Source organism: Rhinolophus sinicus, chromosome 3, assembly GCF_057876585.1.
Source record: "Rhinolophus sinicus isolate RSI-liver-muscle chromosome 3, RSI-T2T, whole genome shotgun sequence".
Taxonomy (NCBI): Eukaryota; Metazoa; Chordata; class Mammalia; order Chiroptera; family Rhinolophidae; genus Rhinolophus; species Rhinolophus sinicus.
In genome coordinates this window covers 164,970,163-164,988,477 of record NC_142503.1, presented here as the reverse complement: position 1 = coordinate 164,988,477, position 18,315 = coordinate 164,970,163, and the positions used below count along the sequence as shown (strand labels likewise).

Below are 18,315 nucleotides of genomic sequence, written 5' to 3'. Positions count from 1 at the left end.
TTGTAATTTAAATGGAATTATGTAAGTTTTCGAGATGCATATTGAGTGAGGACATTTTTAAACATAGAAGAGAAGCAAAGCAGCCGGGGGCCCTGAGACTTATTTTACTCAGGTGTATAAGGCAAATTGGAACAGGTTTTACTGGAATATTAATAGAAACAGTCAGCAGTATGAGCCGTTGGTATGTACCAAGCACTGTTCAACGTACTTTATATATATGTGCTCCTTTCATCCTCACAGACACACCATGAGGTCAGTCTGCTGTATTTCCAGTCTGCAGAAAAGGAAATTAAGGCATACACACTTTCTCCAAGTCATTCAGCTAGTAAGTGGCAGAGCTGGGGGTGGGGGTGGGGGGCTAGCTCTAACCACTATATTACACTGTGCTTCTAGTGTGATCTAGAAAAGGAAGGCCTGTGCTTTCTGGAGTAGCCTGTAACCCGGGAATATAAATGGGAGCGTTGGGAAGGCCTCGGTTTCTGTTCTTGGCTCTTTTAGGGACAAAATGAACCCACCAGGCACACAGCCTTGTGCATGCTTCTCCATGCAGGCGATAAGAAGTACAGCTGTCCCTCCCTCACTGGCAGGCCATAGTGAGTTCCTGCAGGAGGCTGCACACTGTTACGGACGCTTTCAGGGTGAGATGAAGGTGTTTGTTAAGGTCTTTATTTACTCTACCAGCACTATAATAGAAAAAGAACATAGACTCTCTCTCTCATCAAAATTTCAAGTAGTCACATATTTCATATGACAGGTTAAAGCACAATTACTATGGGATCTCATGGAATTGCTTTAAAACGAAGTTCTAGCTTTGTTTGATTCTTATATAGGTTCACACATGTACTTTGTACAAATTAGCTCACAGTATTCAACAGATTTAAGTTCTGTAGATCAACTACTTAATTGTTCACAAGGGGACATGTAAAAGGAGAAGAGTATTGTCACATTAATGCTAACCCTGTGAAATAGGTCATCTTTATCCAATGCACAGAGGCACGCAGCATGGTTTGTGTGGTCACATCAGAAGGAGTCTTTGTCTCATGAGCAACACTAAATTTATTATTTATTTATTTGTGTTTTTTTTTTAAAGATTTTATTGGGGAAGGGGAACAGGACTTCATTGGGGAACAGTGTATACTTCCAGGCCTTTGTTTTCCAAGTCAAGTTGTTGTCCTTTCAATCTTAGTTGTGGAGGGTGCAGCTCAGCTCCAGGTCCACTTGCTGTTTTCTAGTTGCAGGGGCACAACCCACCATCCCTTGCGGGAGTCGAGGAGTTGAACTGGCAACCCTGTGGTTGAGAGGACGCATTCCAACCAACTGAGCCATCCAGTAGCTCAGCGGCAGCTCAGTCAAGGTGCCATGTTCAATCTTAGTTGCAGGGGGCGCTCCCCACCATCCCTTGCGGGACTCGAGGAATTGAACTGGCAACCTTGTGATTGAGAGCTCGTGCTCCAACCGAGCCATCCGGGAGGCAGCTCAGCTCAAGGTGCTGTGTTCAATCTTAGTTGCAGGGGGCAGAGCCCACCATCCTTTGCGGGACTCAAGGAGTTGTGGTTGAGAGCCCACTGGCCCATGTGGGAATCAAACCAGCAGCCTTTGGAGTTAGGAGCATGGAGCTCTAACCGCCTGAGCCACGGGGCTGGCCCTATCATACTTTTAATATGCCCGCATTATTTGAGGACTTTAATGTGACATAAAGTTGACAGTAGAGCATAGCTAGTTTCATTTAACTGTGATGGAAGAAGGGACAGGATATCAGATTGACCTAAGAAGCTTGTGTTCTAGTACCAGCTCTGCCACTGCCTAGCGGTGTGACATTAATCGAGTACCTTACTTAGTGTAGGCCTGTTTTTTCATTCATTCAACTAGGCTAGTCATACTACTTATACTAGATGATCCCTTACTAACCTTTTTGGCATTAACAGTCAATAAAGTTAGGTAAGTTCTCCTAGGCCAGTGGCTTTCAAATTTATTTTTTACTGTCACCCATGGTAAGAAGTACGTTTTATATTCTTACCTAGTTCAATATATTTATAGACTTATATGTAAATGTTTTCATATACATATACACATACATAATGTGATATGTCACACATACAACCACACACACACATATATATATATATATATATATATATATATATATATATATATATATATGAGTTTCATGAAATAATACTTATCCTTATTACCTCAGATTCATTATATTTTTTATTTCATTAAGAGAAATACTTAATGAAATACTTAATACTTAATCACTTTCTACTACATTGACTTCAGGACCCAGTTTGACCATCACCATAACAAGGCACAATCCTGCATTTTGAGGACCTGCCCCCATGTGACTGCACAGGTTAATAGTTAAAATTCTGATCATTGAAAAAAATATATAAAAACTGGGTAGATACCAGTCAATATATTGAAGGAATATGCTATAAGTTTAGTGAAAAGTTAGGATACACTAAATAAAAACAACCATTGAGTGCAAGTAATCTCCATTGGTGAACTTACCTGTTTTAAGTTCTGCATAATTGAACTTTGGTTTTTCATTCTTCCTATAATTTTTTTTTCTCAAACTTCCTCTCACCTGTTAGACTGACTTTTAACTCTTCAATCAAAGGAACCCTCATGTTTTAATAAATAGATCATCTTCTGTTTACAAATAACTCCTTTAAAAGTTTCTGTAGATTTTGCTTGAGTACTTTAACAGAGCCCCTAGGGAGGATACTGTAAGAAGATTCTCGGCTTGCATCTTTTACCATGTCCTCAAATCCTCAATGGGGCCCTCTGTTGCAGTTTTTGAGTTCAAGTCTTGGCATGCCAGGGTGTTACGGGCATTTCTTGTGTCTTAGGTGATACTCAAGGGTTTTGGGTAATGGGTGTTTCATTTAGGTTCCCTCGCACCATAAACTAAGAATGAGAAAACTGGGTCTGATTTCACAAGCAATGTCCCCTTTTTTACTTTAATCACACACACTTGTGTATATAAGTGACCACCACAGGTATTAGGATATTTCCAATTGTTCAACCATCTAGGCAATATTTCATTTAGATGAGAGAAATCTCAAAATATCTTCTCTAAAAGGTTACATTACAAAATAACCCCCTTTCAGGTAACACTTCTAAATAGAAGATAATTCTGGTTTGTTTGTATACTTTAAAAAATGGGACATAATCTCCATTTATTAATTTATAATATATAATGAACTTAACAATATAAAGATTGTATTCCATCTATCATACTTCCCCCTCAATACAACTTACACAGATTTATTAAATATTCTAAACAATTAAAATTATGAAAGGATTAAAGCTTAGATTTGGCGTATTTCTATTTATTTTTTATTGGAACTGTATTTAATATTGTCTTTGTCTAACGGCAACCATGTACAAAAAGGCTTGGGACCTCTTGGGTGCTCTGAGAAGTTGGATCATTGGGATGGGAACATGGCCTAGTTATCTGCCTTTGTGTTTTTGATCTGTGTCTTCAAACTTTCTCAACCTCACCAACTCAACTTTTCCAAAATCACCATAATATTTATATTACTGAAAATTAAGCTTCACCAATAACACTTTGGATTTGTGGGTAAGATCCGTAGAACTCCATTTAAAGGTCAATAATTGTGGGCTTCATGTTTACCGTTTTGAAACATCTACCCATCTCCCCCACCCTCACCTTTTTTTTTAAATATGACATAAGTTAATCTTTCCAGTACATATAATTTCCACCAGATATATGTTATATCGTTGAAAAGCAATATGATTTCTTTTTTCAGAAAAATCCCTTTGTCAAGATATATTCCTATTACCGTACTTTCTTATATCCAGGTAGGCACATTGTGCTATTCCTGAGGCTTTTAAAATACCATCCATGCTGATCCAAATCAAACAGACCTTTAGAGGGTACTGACAATGACATCTTCATCCAATATGATCGCTGCTAAAGCTTTAACTCCCTGTTTACTCAGTAATGCTGTGCCAAGATCTTGGCCTTTAGATGTTCCCAGAATCCCTGGGAACATTACTTATTTGTTTGTGAGTATAAGCCTTAGAATGGTTTTGCATCCACAACAAAATATGAGGATGGACAAAGCAGTGTGAATCTCTTATTGGGTTGGAATTATTTTCTTTATCTACCATAGGACTTGGAACCAGTTAGAAGAATAGAATTTTAAGTAGTACTCTACCATGGTACATTTATAAAATACACTGGAATTAAAACAGAGTAAAAGCATCTGTTGTAATAGGATCTGTTTCTTCAACCTTTGGCGTTAATTTTTTTCCCTTAATATTAAAAGTACTAACATTTTTAAATTCTGAGGGATATTCATGGGAACTATGATTATGGGTTCACATTATTTAACTTTTAAAATATAAACTTAAAAAAACAACTCTTCATATCCTCACCTGATTACTTAAAGAAATCAGCAGGGTATCATAAGATAACCCTAACACTCAAAATGGGCTTTATTTAAATATTATAAAGGCTAAACATCATGGTTCTATCACCAAAAAATACTAAGAATTGTACAGAAACATTTCATAATTTCTACTTGAAGATTTTCAAAATAGTACACTTGTAATTGATTCCCTCTGATTTTGGCTGCATTTTTAGTAATGGAACAAAAGCACTAAAAAAAAAAAACCCACAAAAAACTCCTTTAAAAAAACAAAGATGAGGAAAGTCAACATCAAGAGTCAAGCATACCTCCCATCAGTGGGCACAGGGTTAGGGAGGGGATTTGTTAGAGAACATGGAGACACACAATCCGTTCTCCGCTTGCCCTCCATGTGCGCCAGCCTGGGTGCCGGGCAGCAGGGCACTGCAGCATGTGGACAGGCAGATAGTTTTGCTGGCTCCCACTTGCTTCTCAGGCCAAAGTCCAGGCAGAAGTTGGCCTTGTGGGGTTCCTGTCATCCTGCCAAGCCACTCAGGGACACTGCTAGGAGAATGCCGGCCAAATCCAGCATGAGAAGTCACCTCCTTCACATTCTCTCCCATGTCAGGGGGTTAGACTAAAGGAAACCCCTTCTGTCAGATTTTATGGTGTTTGTGCACTAGCCAAGGAAAAGTATGAGGAAGAAAAAGAAAGCAACTTGTTTAACCTCACACAATAGAAAGGAAAGAATTCTTCAAAGTAGTGGATCTGGGAATGAAGTCTAACATCCCAGAATCTCAGCTCAGTTTGCTATTTTTCCATCTACTGATGGTTTTTGGAAATTTAAATAATTATGATCCATCGACTCTGGACCATCATATGAGCGCATTCTCAAAGAGAGTGGTCCAAAGCCATTGTTGAACAAATACAGAATAATCTGTGCACCATCTGACAATAGTCAACCCACAAAGCATAGTCAGACATACATAGATAGCTCCACAGTGCAGACGTAAATGTTAAAAGCAGATATTCTCTAAAAGAACTCTTCCTTGGCCAGTCTTAAGGCTCTATGTAGGAAATACTCCTTTTAGTATCGTTCCTCCAACATCACATGTACATGTAGATGCTCAGATGAAGACTTACATCCACATATAGGTGTGGAGAAACTAACACGCTCATCTCACACACGCATGCAACCTCTTCTGAACCAATAGAGACAATACATTTTCTAGGGAACGTTTATTTGAATTTTATTGTACTGGGTTTTTTTCCCCCCTAGAAAAGTAGGAATCATAATCTTAACCTAATTTCTTTCAAATGGAGAAACTTAGATAATTTATCAACGCTTCCCTCAATTTTTACACCACACTGAACTCCAACAGGTTTTTGTTTTAAGGTAAACCAGGTTTCTGGTTCTTCCCTGTGGAGAAGTTACTTTCAAGTCAGTGAAAGTTCTTGGCCCGTGATTAAAAGTCTTTGCCAATTAGTACTCAACAACTTCAATTCATTTTTTTCTGGTTCAAGATGAGTAGGAGCCTAATAAGGCTGTGATAAAAGGGCAAAAGGCACTGAGAGCCAAAAGCGGATTAATGAGCTCCTCCATTTATTTGTCTTCCTAACAGCTGAACTGTTACAACTATTGACACTCTTCAAAAGGTTCCGCTCTGAACCCTGTCCAGGCACTGCAGGCTCCAATGGACATCTTCAAATCCAGAGAATGGAGGGGCAAGAGCTTCCCCTGTGTGATGCCAAAACCAACAAAGCCCCATGGATCAGGTAATGAAACTTCAGCTTTTCCCCCTTTGAGATTTATTTACTGGCAGCTGACAAGGGGCAAATTCAGCTCGAATTGTGCAGTCAAGGCCCTGTCAAGCTTTTAGAGGCACCCTTGTCTTGAAGCACCTTCATGACTGGCATTTCACTCAAAAGCCCTCGGCACTGGTCCTTAACAGCTTATGACATCACAAAGGACACTCCAGACAGATGCCTACATGGCATCCTGCAGCATTTTAAAAGAGAATTAGTGGTTTTAATTATGGTCGTAGTATGAAAGGGAACCATGCAAGCTCCACAGGAGACCTTTGATCAGACCCTTTTGCTAGTACAATGCCACGGAACTGTGACTATTCCTGGTAAGGGGCCTTTTCTTGCTGAATGACTCACCAGTGATCTTTGAATGCAGACAAGCTTCTAGCCCTCCCTCTTCATTAGTGAGCATTTCTATACAGGGGCCTATATAGTGCTTGGAGTCTAGGAGCTATACAATTGGGGGGAAAAGAATCCCTACAGATTCGGGCCTCTGCTTAGGAAGTGCTGAAGGACTCTGAGTGACTTTATTCATTAAAACAGGTTGCTATTAATTAACTGTCATAATAAAATAAAGAACTATTATTTGCATTTCTTACTATGTTCTCTTTAGTAATATGTATAAAAGATGCTTGTAACAGAAATTAATTTATTGAACCACTTCCCCATTTCCCCCATCCAATCCCCACCTTTTTTTTTTTTTTTTCCCTCGCATTTTGGTAGCAGGAGCCTACTTATTATTGGGCACAGATTTGTGAGTCCAAATAGAAGTAAAACATAAATATAAAATTAATTGAAGAAATGCAAAATCCTTTTTACTTGCCAATCAGTTTATGCAACTGAAAAAAAGCAAACAACGAATTAGCTTTGTTTTTCAGTGCTTCCCGAGAATTATCTAAGACAGTAAAATCCCAACTTTGCTCAAACTATCATCCAGTTGGTATTTAGCTTGAAGCGTGAGATTGTGTAACAACCACAGCTACTCAAAGGGGAAGAAAAGGAATTCTAACTTGTAACATAACAAGATTCATTCTTTAAAAAAAAAAATCACTTTTGGAAAACAGAAAACGTGTTTGGTCTAGTATTAATGTTTTAAGAATTTAATCTTCAAGATTGATCCCAATAAGCAGGACCCTTAAAAGATTGATGGTCAATATTTTAAATATATGAAAAGAGTCCATTCTCTTTTAGAATCCAATCAAGCAAAGTCATTAGATGAAAGACTGTGGAGGTAGCAAGAATTTTGGAAAGATTCTTACTGAACTGCTCATTTGGTAACATGGGATAAACAGAATATGCATAAATAGCACACCTCCGTCACTGTCACTAACACCCCCCCTTCCCCATGGAACAGTACTGCTGTGCCACGTTACTTCTGGCTGGGAGGTGACCTAGTCTTCAATTTTTGATACAGTTTCTTTTCTTGGAGGAAAACTTTTGGACCTCAGAATTTCGGAAGCAGAATAAGGAGCAGGTTTTTTTTCCCCATTTTGCTGTCTCAGACATTTTTCCTATTTCTCAGACTTTGCAGTTCATTTCTTAGGTGTTTCAGAGCAACGGAAATATCAGCCAGTTGTGGATCATTCCGTGCTTTCTGGGTGTAGAGACGGAAATGTCGGATGGTTTCAGACAACAAGACTTCGGGGTCCGCGCCTCTTGGCCCGAGGCGCAGCATCCGCTCGCAGGCGATGGCGTAGTTCTTGTGCCAGTTCACTGGATGTTCCTTCCGCGAAGAGACAAGCTCCTTATAAAGCTGGAAGACAGCAAACATGCTGGTGTTTCGTTGTTATCCCTTGATTCGCACCCTTCCCGGCACCCCCCTCAAAAAAAGAAAACACAGAGAAATTAATAACACAAGGGGAAAAGAAATCCAAGCAGCCTACAGTAAAAATCTAATCGTTGCTAGGCCATGCAGAAAATGCAAGGATGTTACTGTAATTATTACAGTAGCAGGAGGCAAATGTGCTTCATCAAAAAGTGCTTCTGGGGTTTTTCAGATGTTGCGGAGGGAACCTATGACACACTGTGTCAGGACAAAATGCTCTTCCTCCAGAAAGATGTTCTGGGAAAGGGATTTACTTCTAATTCATGGAAAGCCATTTACTCAATAGGCAGAAAGGTTGAAACTCTAAATTTAGCTGTTGGAGAAAAAAAATTGCTTTCTTTAGAAAACTGCATGGAAAAAAACTTGAAGGAATTTAAATTTTGTCCCTCATTTTCACATAAATGTTCCTCTACATTAAAAACAACAGTAATAAGAGCAATGATCAAATGACTCAAACGAATCCCACACTGAACAGACTGGGCATAATAGAATTTAGCAGCTAGCCTTAAAGCGAGATATTGAAAAGCTTCATGCTAGGATCCTGTAATTACAATTTGGATCATGTAAACTGCCGACAGGAATTAGGAACTTCGTTTTTCAGCATCAGAGGTAGTATTAATAAGACAGAATTTTTGATACATAGTTTTCTGGTGGAAAAACAAGATTCAATGAAAAAGTAGATACAAATCTGTAAAACAGAAGATTACACTTGTTTATCTGGGAATTTCACAGCTTTCTGGGAGATTGTCAAATTGGAGTTAGAGCTACAGGAACTTGGGTTTACCAGCAGACTCCATGACAGCACACAATAAGCAATGATGCTTTTTCTGGGGACAAGTGCTGTTGAAATGAGAACTGTATTCGTCACATCATTCACGTGAAAGGGACCCCGTATATTATCTTTTTCCCCAATTCCTACTCCAGAGCAGATAAAGGCATGCCTAACCTATTTTTTAAAAAGATTTTATTGGGGAATATTGGAGAACAGTGTGTTTCTCCAAGTTGTTGTCTTTCAATCTAGTTGTGGAGGGAACAGCTCAGCTCCAAGTCCAGTCACCGTTTTTAATCTTAGTTGCAGGGGGCGCAGCCCACCATCCCCTGTGGGAATTGAACTGGCAACCTTGTTGTGAGAGCTCGCGTGCTCACCAACTGAGCCATCCGGCCACCCCTCCAGAACTCAGTGGCAGCTCATTATCTTTAATCTAGTTGTGGAGGGCACAGCTCACTGGCCCATGTGGGAATCAAACTGGCAACCGTGTTGTTCAGAGCTCGTGCTCTAACCAACTGAGCCATCCAGCCACCCATACCTATTTTTTAAAAAATTCCGCAATCCGTGTTTGATATGTCATTTTGATATTTAATAATCTTCAGTCTTCAAGCTGCCTTTTAAAGCAATTTCCCTCTAGGTTTCCTTTACTCCACAAAATAGGGAAGAGTCACCTCACACTTTCATATATATATCAAAGCTATGAATTAGCCTCCCACCTTTTCATTCTCTTGGTAAAATAGTCAGTGTTTCTCTACCTTCCCTCATAGTCTTCCCTCTATCTGTTGCTTCTCTCCCCTAGCTTCCCTCGTATGAGGGGCGTGTGGAAAGTGCCTGGCACAGAGCAGGTGCGCAGGAAATCTTCAGGTTCTTCACTCCCCCGTTTTCAAAATCCTACTAAGGTTTTGGAGTTCAAAACAGAGGTCAGTACCTCAGTGAGCATTTCCCCAGTGGCTCAAGAGAATGAGAGGCTCACTTGCGACCTCCCTGCTCTAGTCTCCAGATGTCAGAACAATCATACTACCCTTTTCTAGAACACTTGGTTACTGAAGCATCATCATCCTTTTCTGGATGGCCCATTAAGCCCCGTGTGCTGCATCCTAAGAAGCCAGTCATTTCTCATCATGTGGAATTCTACTTCCTCCTCTGTGTGTGTGAACTGTGACATTAGTCTTGGCAGACTGTATCGTATTTGCTGGGGCCATCTTCAACTTCTCAGATGTATTCCTAAAGATAACAGGGATACTCCCTGCTCCCCCACTGCACCTGAACTTAATGTTCTGTATAAATTATGGAACAGGATAATGTAAATAATGACAAAAATATCTTTTGCATCTAACAATATTCTTGAACAACCAGTACTGGAGGTAGGGTGGGGTGGGGTGGATTTGTGTGTTCTCATTTGTCTTGCAAACAATGTCACACGACTGGAGATACATGTGAAGGCGACAACTATGGACTGGGCTCTAGACTTGTGCTCACTGAGAAGAGTAAAGCTTACAGGCCCAAAGGGACACTATATCTGTGAATTAGCTTCAATAGTGACCTAACAACTGACCATGGAATAGACCGCTGATGAGAATATGAAATATTAGTAAGTCTCAGATTTCTCCCAATTCAATACTACTTGTTTTTCACAGAATCACACGGAATTAGAGATGAACAGGATATGATATGACCAGGATATGAGAGAAAACTTAAAAAGTTTAAAGCCCACATTTTTTTTTTTCCCCCCCAAATAAAAAAATCAAGGCCTGGAAAGGTTAACTGACTCACAGTTGACAATTAATGGCGAAATGGGTCTTGAGCATGGACCTCCCGACTGCCAGACAGAATGCCAACATGTTGCCTCCTCTAATCCATCACTTGCTGTACTTCAGTGGGTACCTCAAGAGTCACGCCTTTGTCACTGTCGTGCCCTCTTTATGGAATGTCCTCCCTTCCCCACTGTCTCACTACCCTGCCCCACCATCTGTCTGGCTAGTTCCTTCTGATTTTTCAAGATGAAACACCAGTGACATCTCCTCTGGAAGTCTTCTTTCCCTTCCTTATCACCCTTCCCTGCAGGATGGTATATTCATGTACGGCTCTCTGTCCTTACTGTACCTCTGCAAACCTCTCATGTCACTTACTAGACTGAAATTAGGACTTTATCTTTTCTCTCTAGTCTGCTACCTCCTTGATAGCAGGGACAGTGGTTGATCGTCTCCACCACAATATTTGGAACAGACTGGGTGCTCAATAAATTGCCTATGAGTGAATGAATAAATAGATAAACAATGACCACAAAATTTTGGAGTAAAATTAGTCATACTGATTGGACACCATGCTATTTTGACTTAACACCAAACAAATACCCTGGCTGAGCAGATGCATAGCAGCCTAGAGATGGCAGGAGTACCTCCATTGTTCATACGTATAGCTCCCGGGTTCTCTTTTTACTGGCCCGTGCCAGGAGGTCTGTTTCTTATATAGCAGGCTCTAAGACTATCTTCGAAGGTGTCTAAAGAGCCCAGTGTTACAAATCACAGAAAAGCAGCGACTTGTTAAAAATAGTGTTATAGCAAGTATTTGCTCTGTACAGCAGCTCCTCAAATAATGTCGTTTCATTCAATGTTATTTCGTAATGTTGATGAGATTTTGTAGAAGCTTAACTCTTGTTTATATCAACTAGCCTATGGTAAAACTGCATTATACATCATCTCGTTTAAAGGTGCAGAACCTATCAACGACATTAAGTAAGGACATACTGTACTCCCATTTCCCATCAGAGAGAACCGATTGCGCCAGACCCTCAGTGTGGCTGGGCTCTGTCTTCTAACTGTGGCCCCAGGAAGCCAAACAAACCGAAGTCTCTCTCCAAGACCCTTTATCTTTCTCATGACCTCTCAACCAGCCATGGCCCTGTCGTTTCAAGTCATGACTTTTGCAATAGAGGGCGACTTGTCAGTACTTTAAACAAAAAAAGTCATTAAATTTGTTTCCTATGGCTGTTGTAACAAATCACCACAAATGTACTGGCTTAAAACAATATAAATTTATTATGTTACACTTCTGGAGGTCAAAAGTGATAAAATCAAGGTTTTTGTAAAATCAGCAGGGCTGTATTCCTTCTGGAGGCTCTAGAATCTGTTTATTTGCCCTTTCCAGCGTCCAGAGGCTGCCTGGACTCCCTCACCGTGGTCCCTTCCTCCATCGCCCAGGCCAGCGGCACAGCATCTTCAAATCTTCCTCTCTGACCTCTAAGCATTGTCACATTTCCTTCTCCAATTCTGACCCTTCTGCCTCCTCCTCATAAGGACTCTTGTGATTACACTGGGCGCACTTGGATATGATCCAGGACACTCTCCCCACCTCAAAATCCTTCATCACACCTGCCAAGTTCCTTCTGCCACGTGAGCCATATATTCACAGGCTCTGGACATTAGGACGTGGACATTATTGGGGTGCGAGGTATTACTTTGCTGACCATAGCCATACACTTTAGACATTATTTGTGAAACGCATGAGTATTTTTCCATTTTTTCCCACTGTTTTATAATGCCAAATAAAGCTGGAAGCAAAAAGTCAAAACTCCATTGTGATACACCCTCCTTGTATCCCAAACAATCACCACCACCCTCCCACCAAATACATTTATATATAAAAGTGTAACGTACGTCATATGCGTGAGTGTAGAGTTGAGCTTTCACATTTGAAGGCATATTCACAGTTTCTGCCAGGTTAAAAATGAAGAATGGTGTTTTCATCCTGTGGGTGGGGAGAGACTTCATTAAAATCACCTCATCAATTTCACATTCGAAGCTAAATCTGCTAGACTTTTCCATCGATAAGGAACATGCAAAATCCTTTATTGTGTTCTTTTTACTTCTCTCCTATTCATAGACATTTACTCTGAACCAACAGTAACCCCCCCTCCAATGCCAAGACACTGACTTCATACCGACTGCCAGTTCTTTTAGAAAACAGCTTACGTTCATCATCACTAGCATACATCACTTTTCCTCCAGATGTACATTATTGTTATGCAAGAGCAGCTGGGCAGGGGGAGACCTGCGGAGTTTGTCGGCACATCCCTGCACGTGCCCACCACAATGGCTCATGCGTGTGTGACCAACTCTTCAAAGGTGGCTGCACTCTGACCACATGAACTCATCCAAATTGTAGTCAGCACCCCAATTAAATCAATACCCACCCAAATAATCTGCTTTCTTCTTTTATGTGATTGCTCCCCCAGCTTTCCAGCAATCACAGTGAAGAATTGTGCCAACATACGGTATATCTTTGATCAGTTCTTCCAAGCAAGTATTTGTCCCCATAACTAGGCAGATAACTTGAAATATGCTGTTTTCTGACTTTTTCAAAAACACTACTGCATAAATTATAGTATGTGTATTTTTGTCATTGTTTTGGAACTGTATTTCTTGACAATTTTTTTAAAACCTCTTTAAACTTACAAGTAAACCCTTTGTACACCATAAGTCGATTCCCAGCGCAAAGCACAGTCTCTGGCCCAGAGTGGTCATCCTTCCTTTGCTGCAGAAAGTACTTCCTATGTACTTGGTACCCCCGTCTGTATCATTTAGAACTCTTCCATTAATATTTAAGCCAAAGTCTGTTAGCATTAGATATTTCAATTATTTTAAAATAATGACAGGAACCAAGAGAGTCAATAGCATGGCCGTGAGGTGTTCCATACAGAACAACAGGAATGTAAAATATCTAGCACATGAATATTCAAATCTCTTTTAACATGTCTGATTGCTCCATTAGTCTATGAGCAACTCAAGGGTAGGAACTGTGTTGTATTCATATATGTAGTTTCCATGTCTGGCACAATGCCTGGCATCTAGGAAGTGCTTCAATAAGTGCTTGGATAATTAACTAGCATATTACACGTGGAGAGACGTGTTTCCCCAAAAATAAGACCTAGGCAGACAATCAGCTCTAATGCTTCTTTTGGAGCAAAAATTAATATAAGACCCAGTCTTATTTTACTATCATATAAGACCTGGTATAATATAATATAATATAATATAATATAATATAATATAATATAATATAATATAATACTGGGTCTTATATTAATTTTTGCTCCAAAAGACGCATTAGAGCTGATTGTCTGGCTAGGTCTTATTTTCGGGGAAACACGGTAATAATGATCAACTTCTTAATCACACTCACTTTGGTTTAGTTGAGGCAGGAGAGCACAGGAATTATGAGTGTTCCAGAATCAGACTCCATCACTAGTAGCTATGTGGCCTTGGACAAAGAACCTCGCTACCTCCAGTTTGTTCTTTTATGAAATGGAGATAATAGTAATTTCTTCATAGGCTCTTGTGAGGATGAAATGAGATTATTCATGTATAATTATTAGTACAATACCTCAAACAAAATAACTGCTTATAAATGTTATTTTTATTATCACCACTCACCCCTACACCCCAGTGAAAAGTGCTACAGGCTACTTCTCTGCCATATTAGAAACAGGCTGCAAACACAAAAGCGCACATTAGTCACCTTGCTTGCCACATCTCCTCATTGGCCACAGACTCCCAAGAAGATGGCTCAAACCTGTAGGTACAAGAAAACAGTAACATTTTTCTGCCAGTTACATTTACGGCTACGGATGGGTAATCCTTATGTTATAATCTTACAAGGCAAATAACACAGGCTGGATCTTGAAGTACTGATAAGGACCGAAATAATAAACTTATTCTCTAAGCAAAGTTCTATCATTAGGAATTTGAGGTGTTGGTAAATGTGTTCTTAATCTGCATAATGAACCCCAGTGCCTCATGGGAACAAAGGATTGCTGGCTATAGGCTGGAGGCGTTTGGGGAACCAGTTGTTCCTAAGAACTACTAGACAGGCAAAGGGGCAGGGCTGAGCCTCCATCACCCTGGACACAGTTAAGAGCGAACGAGCTATAAAGCAAGACGGATAGGCCTGGAGACAGGGGAGGCATGGCTTTGCTAAATCATTGCTGGAGCTAGATGCTGCTCAAAGAACACTGGCTAAACTATTTGCTGATTTTTTTCTTTTAATTAAAAATTCTCTTGTGTATCTATTCTGATGGAACAAAGAGAATGAGTGATATCGTTGTGTACTTATACTGTCATCAGCTGTTTACAGAATAGGTTATTTTCTAACTTTTCCTGACGAGGGTCAGAGTACTCTGATGTAGACCTACTTATCCATGTCTGGTGCACAGCAATGCAATCTGTTCACATTGGTTCAGAAAAAACATTGTAACATTTTTCATGAGATCTTGCTTGTTGTTTTTAAGTTATACGCAAAATGATCTAATCTTTAAAGAACTCACATTTTTAATCATCAGCAATGGAGGCACATTTCTTTAGATGGTGACTCATTTTCCACATGGGAGAGTCAACTCCATATAGAAATGCTTCTGATCATGCCCAAAACAACATAACCAGGCTGATGGCAAACAATTGTAAAGAAAAAGTTACTTAAGTCCCAGTGTTCCCTATAGAGAACTTATCTGCCATTCCTTTATTTTATATTATTTTATTTATTTATCTATTTAATTTTTTATTAGTTTCAAGTGTGCAAGACAATGTAATAGTTAGACATTTACACCCTCACAAAGTGATAACCTCCCCAAGTCTACTACCCCTCTGACATCGTACATAGCTGTTACAGTACCATTGGATATATTCCCTATGCTGTACTTTACATCCCGTGAATAAATAAATACACATATATATATAGGTATATTTAATGATAGTTGACATTCAGTATTATTCTACTTGAGCTTCAAGTGTACAATGCAGTGGTCAGGCATCTACAGTCTATGAAGTGATCGCCCTGATGAGTCCAGTGCCCATCTGACACCCTGCATAGTCTTTACAACATTATTGATTACATGCCCCATGCTGTATTTCATATCCCTGTAACTATATTGTGACTACCAATTTGTACTTCCTAATCCCCTCACCTTCTTCCCACATCCCCACATCCCTCCCATCTAGCAGCCATCAGTTTTTTCTCTATAACCTCTGAATCTATTTGTTTTGATTGCTCGTTTATTCTGTTCTTTAGATTTCACATATGAGTGAGATCATATGGTATTTGTCTTTCTCAGTCTGATTTATTTCACCGAGCGTAATAGTCTCTAGGTGCCTCCATTCTTGAAGAAAGAAAAATATGACAAGTATATGCAGGTAGAAACAACCATGGGCAACCTTTTAAAGGTCTACCACAGTTCATGAATCTCTTTCACTTTTAGGGCATGAGATATGGACTTGTGGACTACACAGCATTACAAGAGTTGGAAGTGGAAGGTGCCCTGCATCTAACTAGTTCAGTGTCCACTCAACCACAGCCTCCCATTGCCCCATTGTTCTTCAAATACATGTTCTTTCTCTAGTATGATACGCTGTGGGCAGCAAATGACAATATTAATAATTAATTAAAAAAAGGACCAAAGAATTAAGAGGCATCTCAAAATTTAGTAAGTTTTTCAGGCATACAAAATTGCTATACTCCGATGAAAAATAGAACTGCTGTTCATACCGTCCATATTCTTCAGTCCAGTTATAGATGTTTCTTGTAAGTTTAATCCATTCCTCAGGGTTGAATACAATCTCTGAAGGCACTAATTTGTCACAAGAACCCCATGGCCAAAGTGAATAGTTCTTTTTCCAGGTTGGGTCACCTTCATGAATTCCTATGCAAACAAATGTTTGTTTTCTATTGAAAACAGAAAAATATATATTTTTAACTTAAAGTTCTAAATATTAAATAAATATAACTTATGAAGGGTTAAACCTTAGTTACCAATAAACCATCTGTGAACATTTTGGTTTATTTAAATCTTTCCCAACTAGACTGGTTGAAATTTATTTTAGTGTGAAAAAGCTGTTTTGAGGGGCTATGGAGAAGTAAATAGACATAAATGATAAAACCTACCTGTTCATGACATTATAAGACATCACTTGGGGACAAGCATTATTATAATGAACTTCTGTGGTCCTGTGTCATGTGTAAGCACACATATTATTTGATACCTTCTTTTACTTTAAGTGGAAATAAAAGTCTTCCTTTGTGTCCCTACTTAGAAGTATCTTTCCTTCCTCAAATGCCCATTACATTTTATTTATTTTTATCTCTTTTATTATTATTGTGTTACACTTACTGTTTGCATTGATAAATCTCTCTGAGTAAACCAGAAGCGCCGTGAGGACAGGCTCTCTATCTCTGAATTTACTCTGAATCCCACATAGCATGATGCATAGCTAACACATAGTATTCACTGAATAAAAGTAGTTAGAACTGAATAACTATTAGGAGCTTCAAATCATACCAAAATTAGTAATAGAAATTGTTTAAATAAACTTGGATCAAAAAACATTGTAATAGAACAGTTCTATTCCAATTAGTGATATATGCCTTAATGCTATTACTAAGTAGAAAAAAAAAGCATATTAGAAGAAATTACTTGAAAGTAAAAAACTTCATGAACTTTGAAACAAGATACTTCTGGCTTAGATTTTAGATTTCTCCCCCACCATTTATGACCTCTATGATTTGGGGGAAATTACTATAAACTACCTGTGTCTATTCTCCTTATCTGTGAAATGGGTATAACTCTTTCAGGGCTGTTCAAGATTAAATGAGATATCTGATATAAAGTACAGTCTTAAAACATAACAGAGTTCTGGTTCTGGGGACGATGGCCCTGTTTCTCCCACTGTACACATCTATAATTCCTGGACAGAATACAGGGAACAGCTTATCTGAACACTCTGAAAAGTAAATGGTAGAAAGAAGAGTTGGGGGAAGAGACCAGAATTCTATGTTCCTCCAAATCTGTGGTAAGTTTACCATTTTCCCCCTTCCAGTATTGCCTGGCCTGGACTCCAAAGCAGCCTGAAACCCAGAAGTACACAGCAAGTGAGGATAAAGGAGCTCTAAGAACCTTATTTTTTCTAGCCCAAGAAGCAGCAAAGGGAACTTGTAAGGGTTGGGGAGAGCAGAGAAAATACCCTGGATGTTTTTCCTTCTCTCTTTTCCAGGTACCAGGCACTACTGTACCAGCAGCACAGAGAGCAGTATAGTGATGGCAATGGCAGCTAGGCATTTTTCCAGAACGCTGAGGAAGGGGACACTTCTCTTTAGAGTTTTCACAAGGAGCGTGCAATATTTCCATCATGAGGAAATGCCTCCTCCACACTTATAGGTTAAATCCCTTCACAGTCTGGGCCCCACCATCCCTCCTCTCAGCTTCTCACCTAGCTCTCTAAGCCCTGGGCTCCAAGCATACTGGGCCACCCCCACTTCCCCAGAGCTCAGCTGGCCCCTTCCGGGACTGCACATGTACTTCCCTTGAACTGGCCTTCTCCCACCCACCTGACAAATGCCTACTTAGCCCTCAAGTCCCCAACATTTTGTCCATATTAACATTATCACACTTACCAGGTGATACTATAATTTATCTGTTTCATAGTTAAGACATCACCCAAAACCCTCAGACTGTAACAGGAGGGATCAGGTCCATGCAGCTGTGGATAGTA

General features: G+C 39.6%; 1 protein-coding gene across 4 annotated transcripts in view; it reads right to left on the bottom strand.

Annotated features, from left to right (window-relative positions):
- Positions 1–6,816: 6,816 nt before the first annotated feature.
- Positions 6,817–18,315, bottom strand: part of TMEM260 (transmembrane protein 260) — a 57,631-nt gene continuing 46,132 nt past the window's right edge. For 3 of the 4 annotated variants that reach the window (XM_074327439.2, XM_019725781.3, XM_019725782.3), the window contains 4 exons: positions 16,316–16,492; positions 14,297–14,350; positions 12,436–12,526; positions 6,817–7,938 (listed from right to left, as the gene is read on the bottom strand). In XM_074327439.2, the coding sequence (XP_074183540.2) occupies positions 7,684–7,938; positions 12,436–12,526; positions 14,297–14,350; positions 16,316–16,492 (577 nt within the window). In that variant the 3' untranslated portion in view covers positions 6,817–7,683. Of the gene's footprint in view, positions 8,006–12,435; positions 12,527–14,296; positions 14,351–16,315; positions 16,493–18,315 lie in introns of all 4 variants that reach the window. The other variant, XM_088797345.1, reaches the window with a different exon arrangement.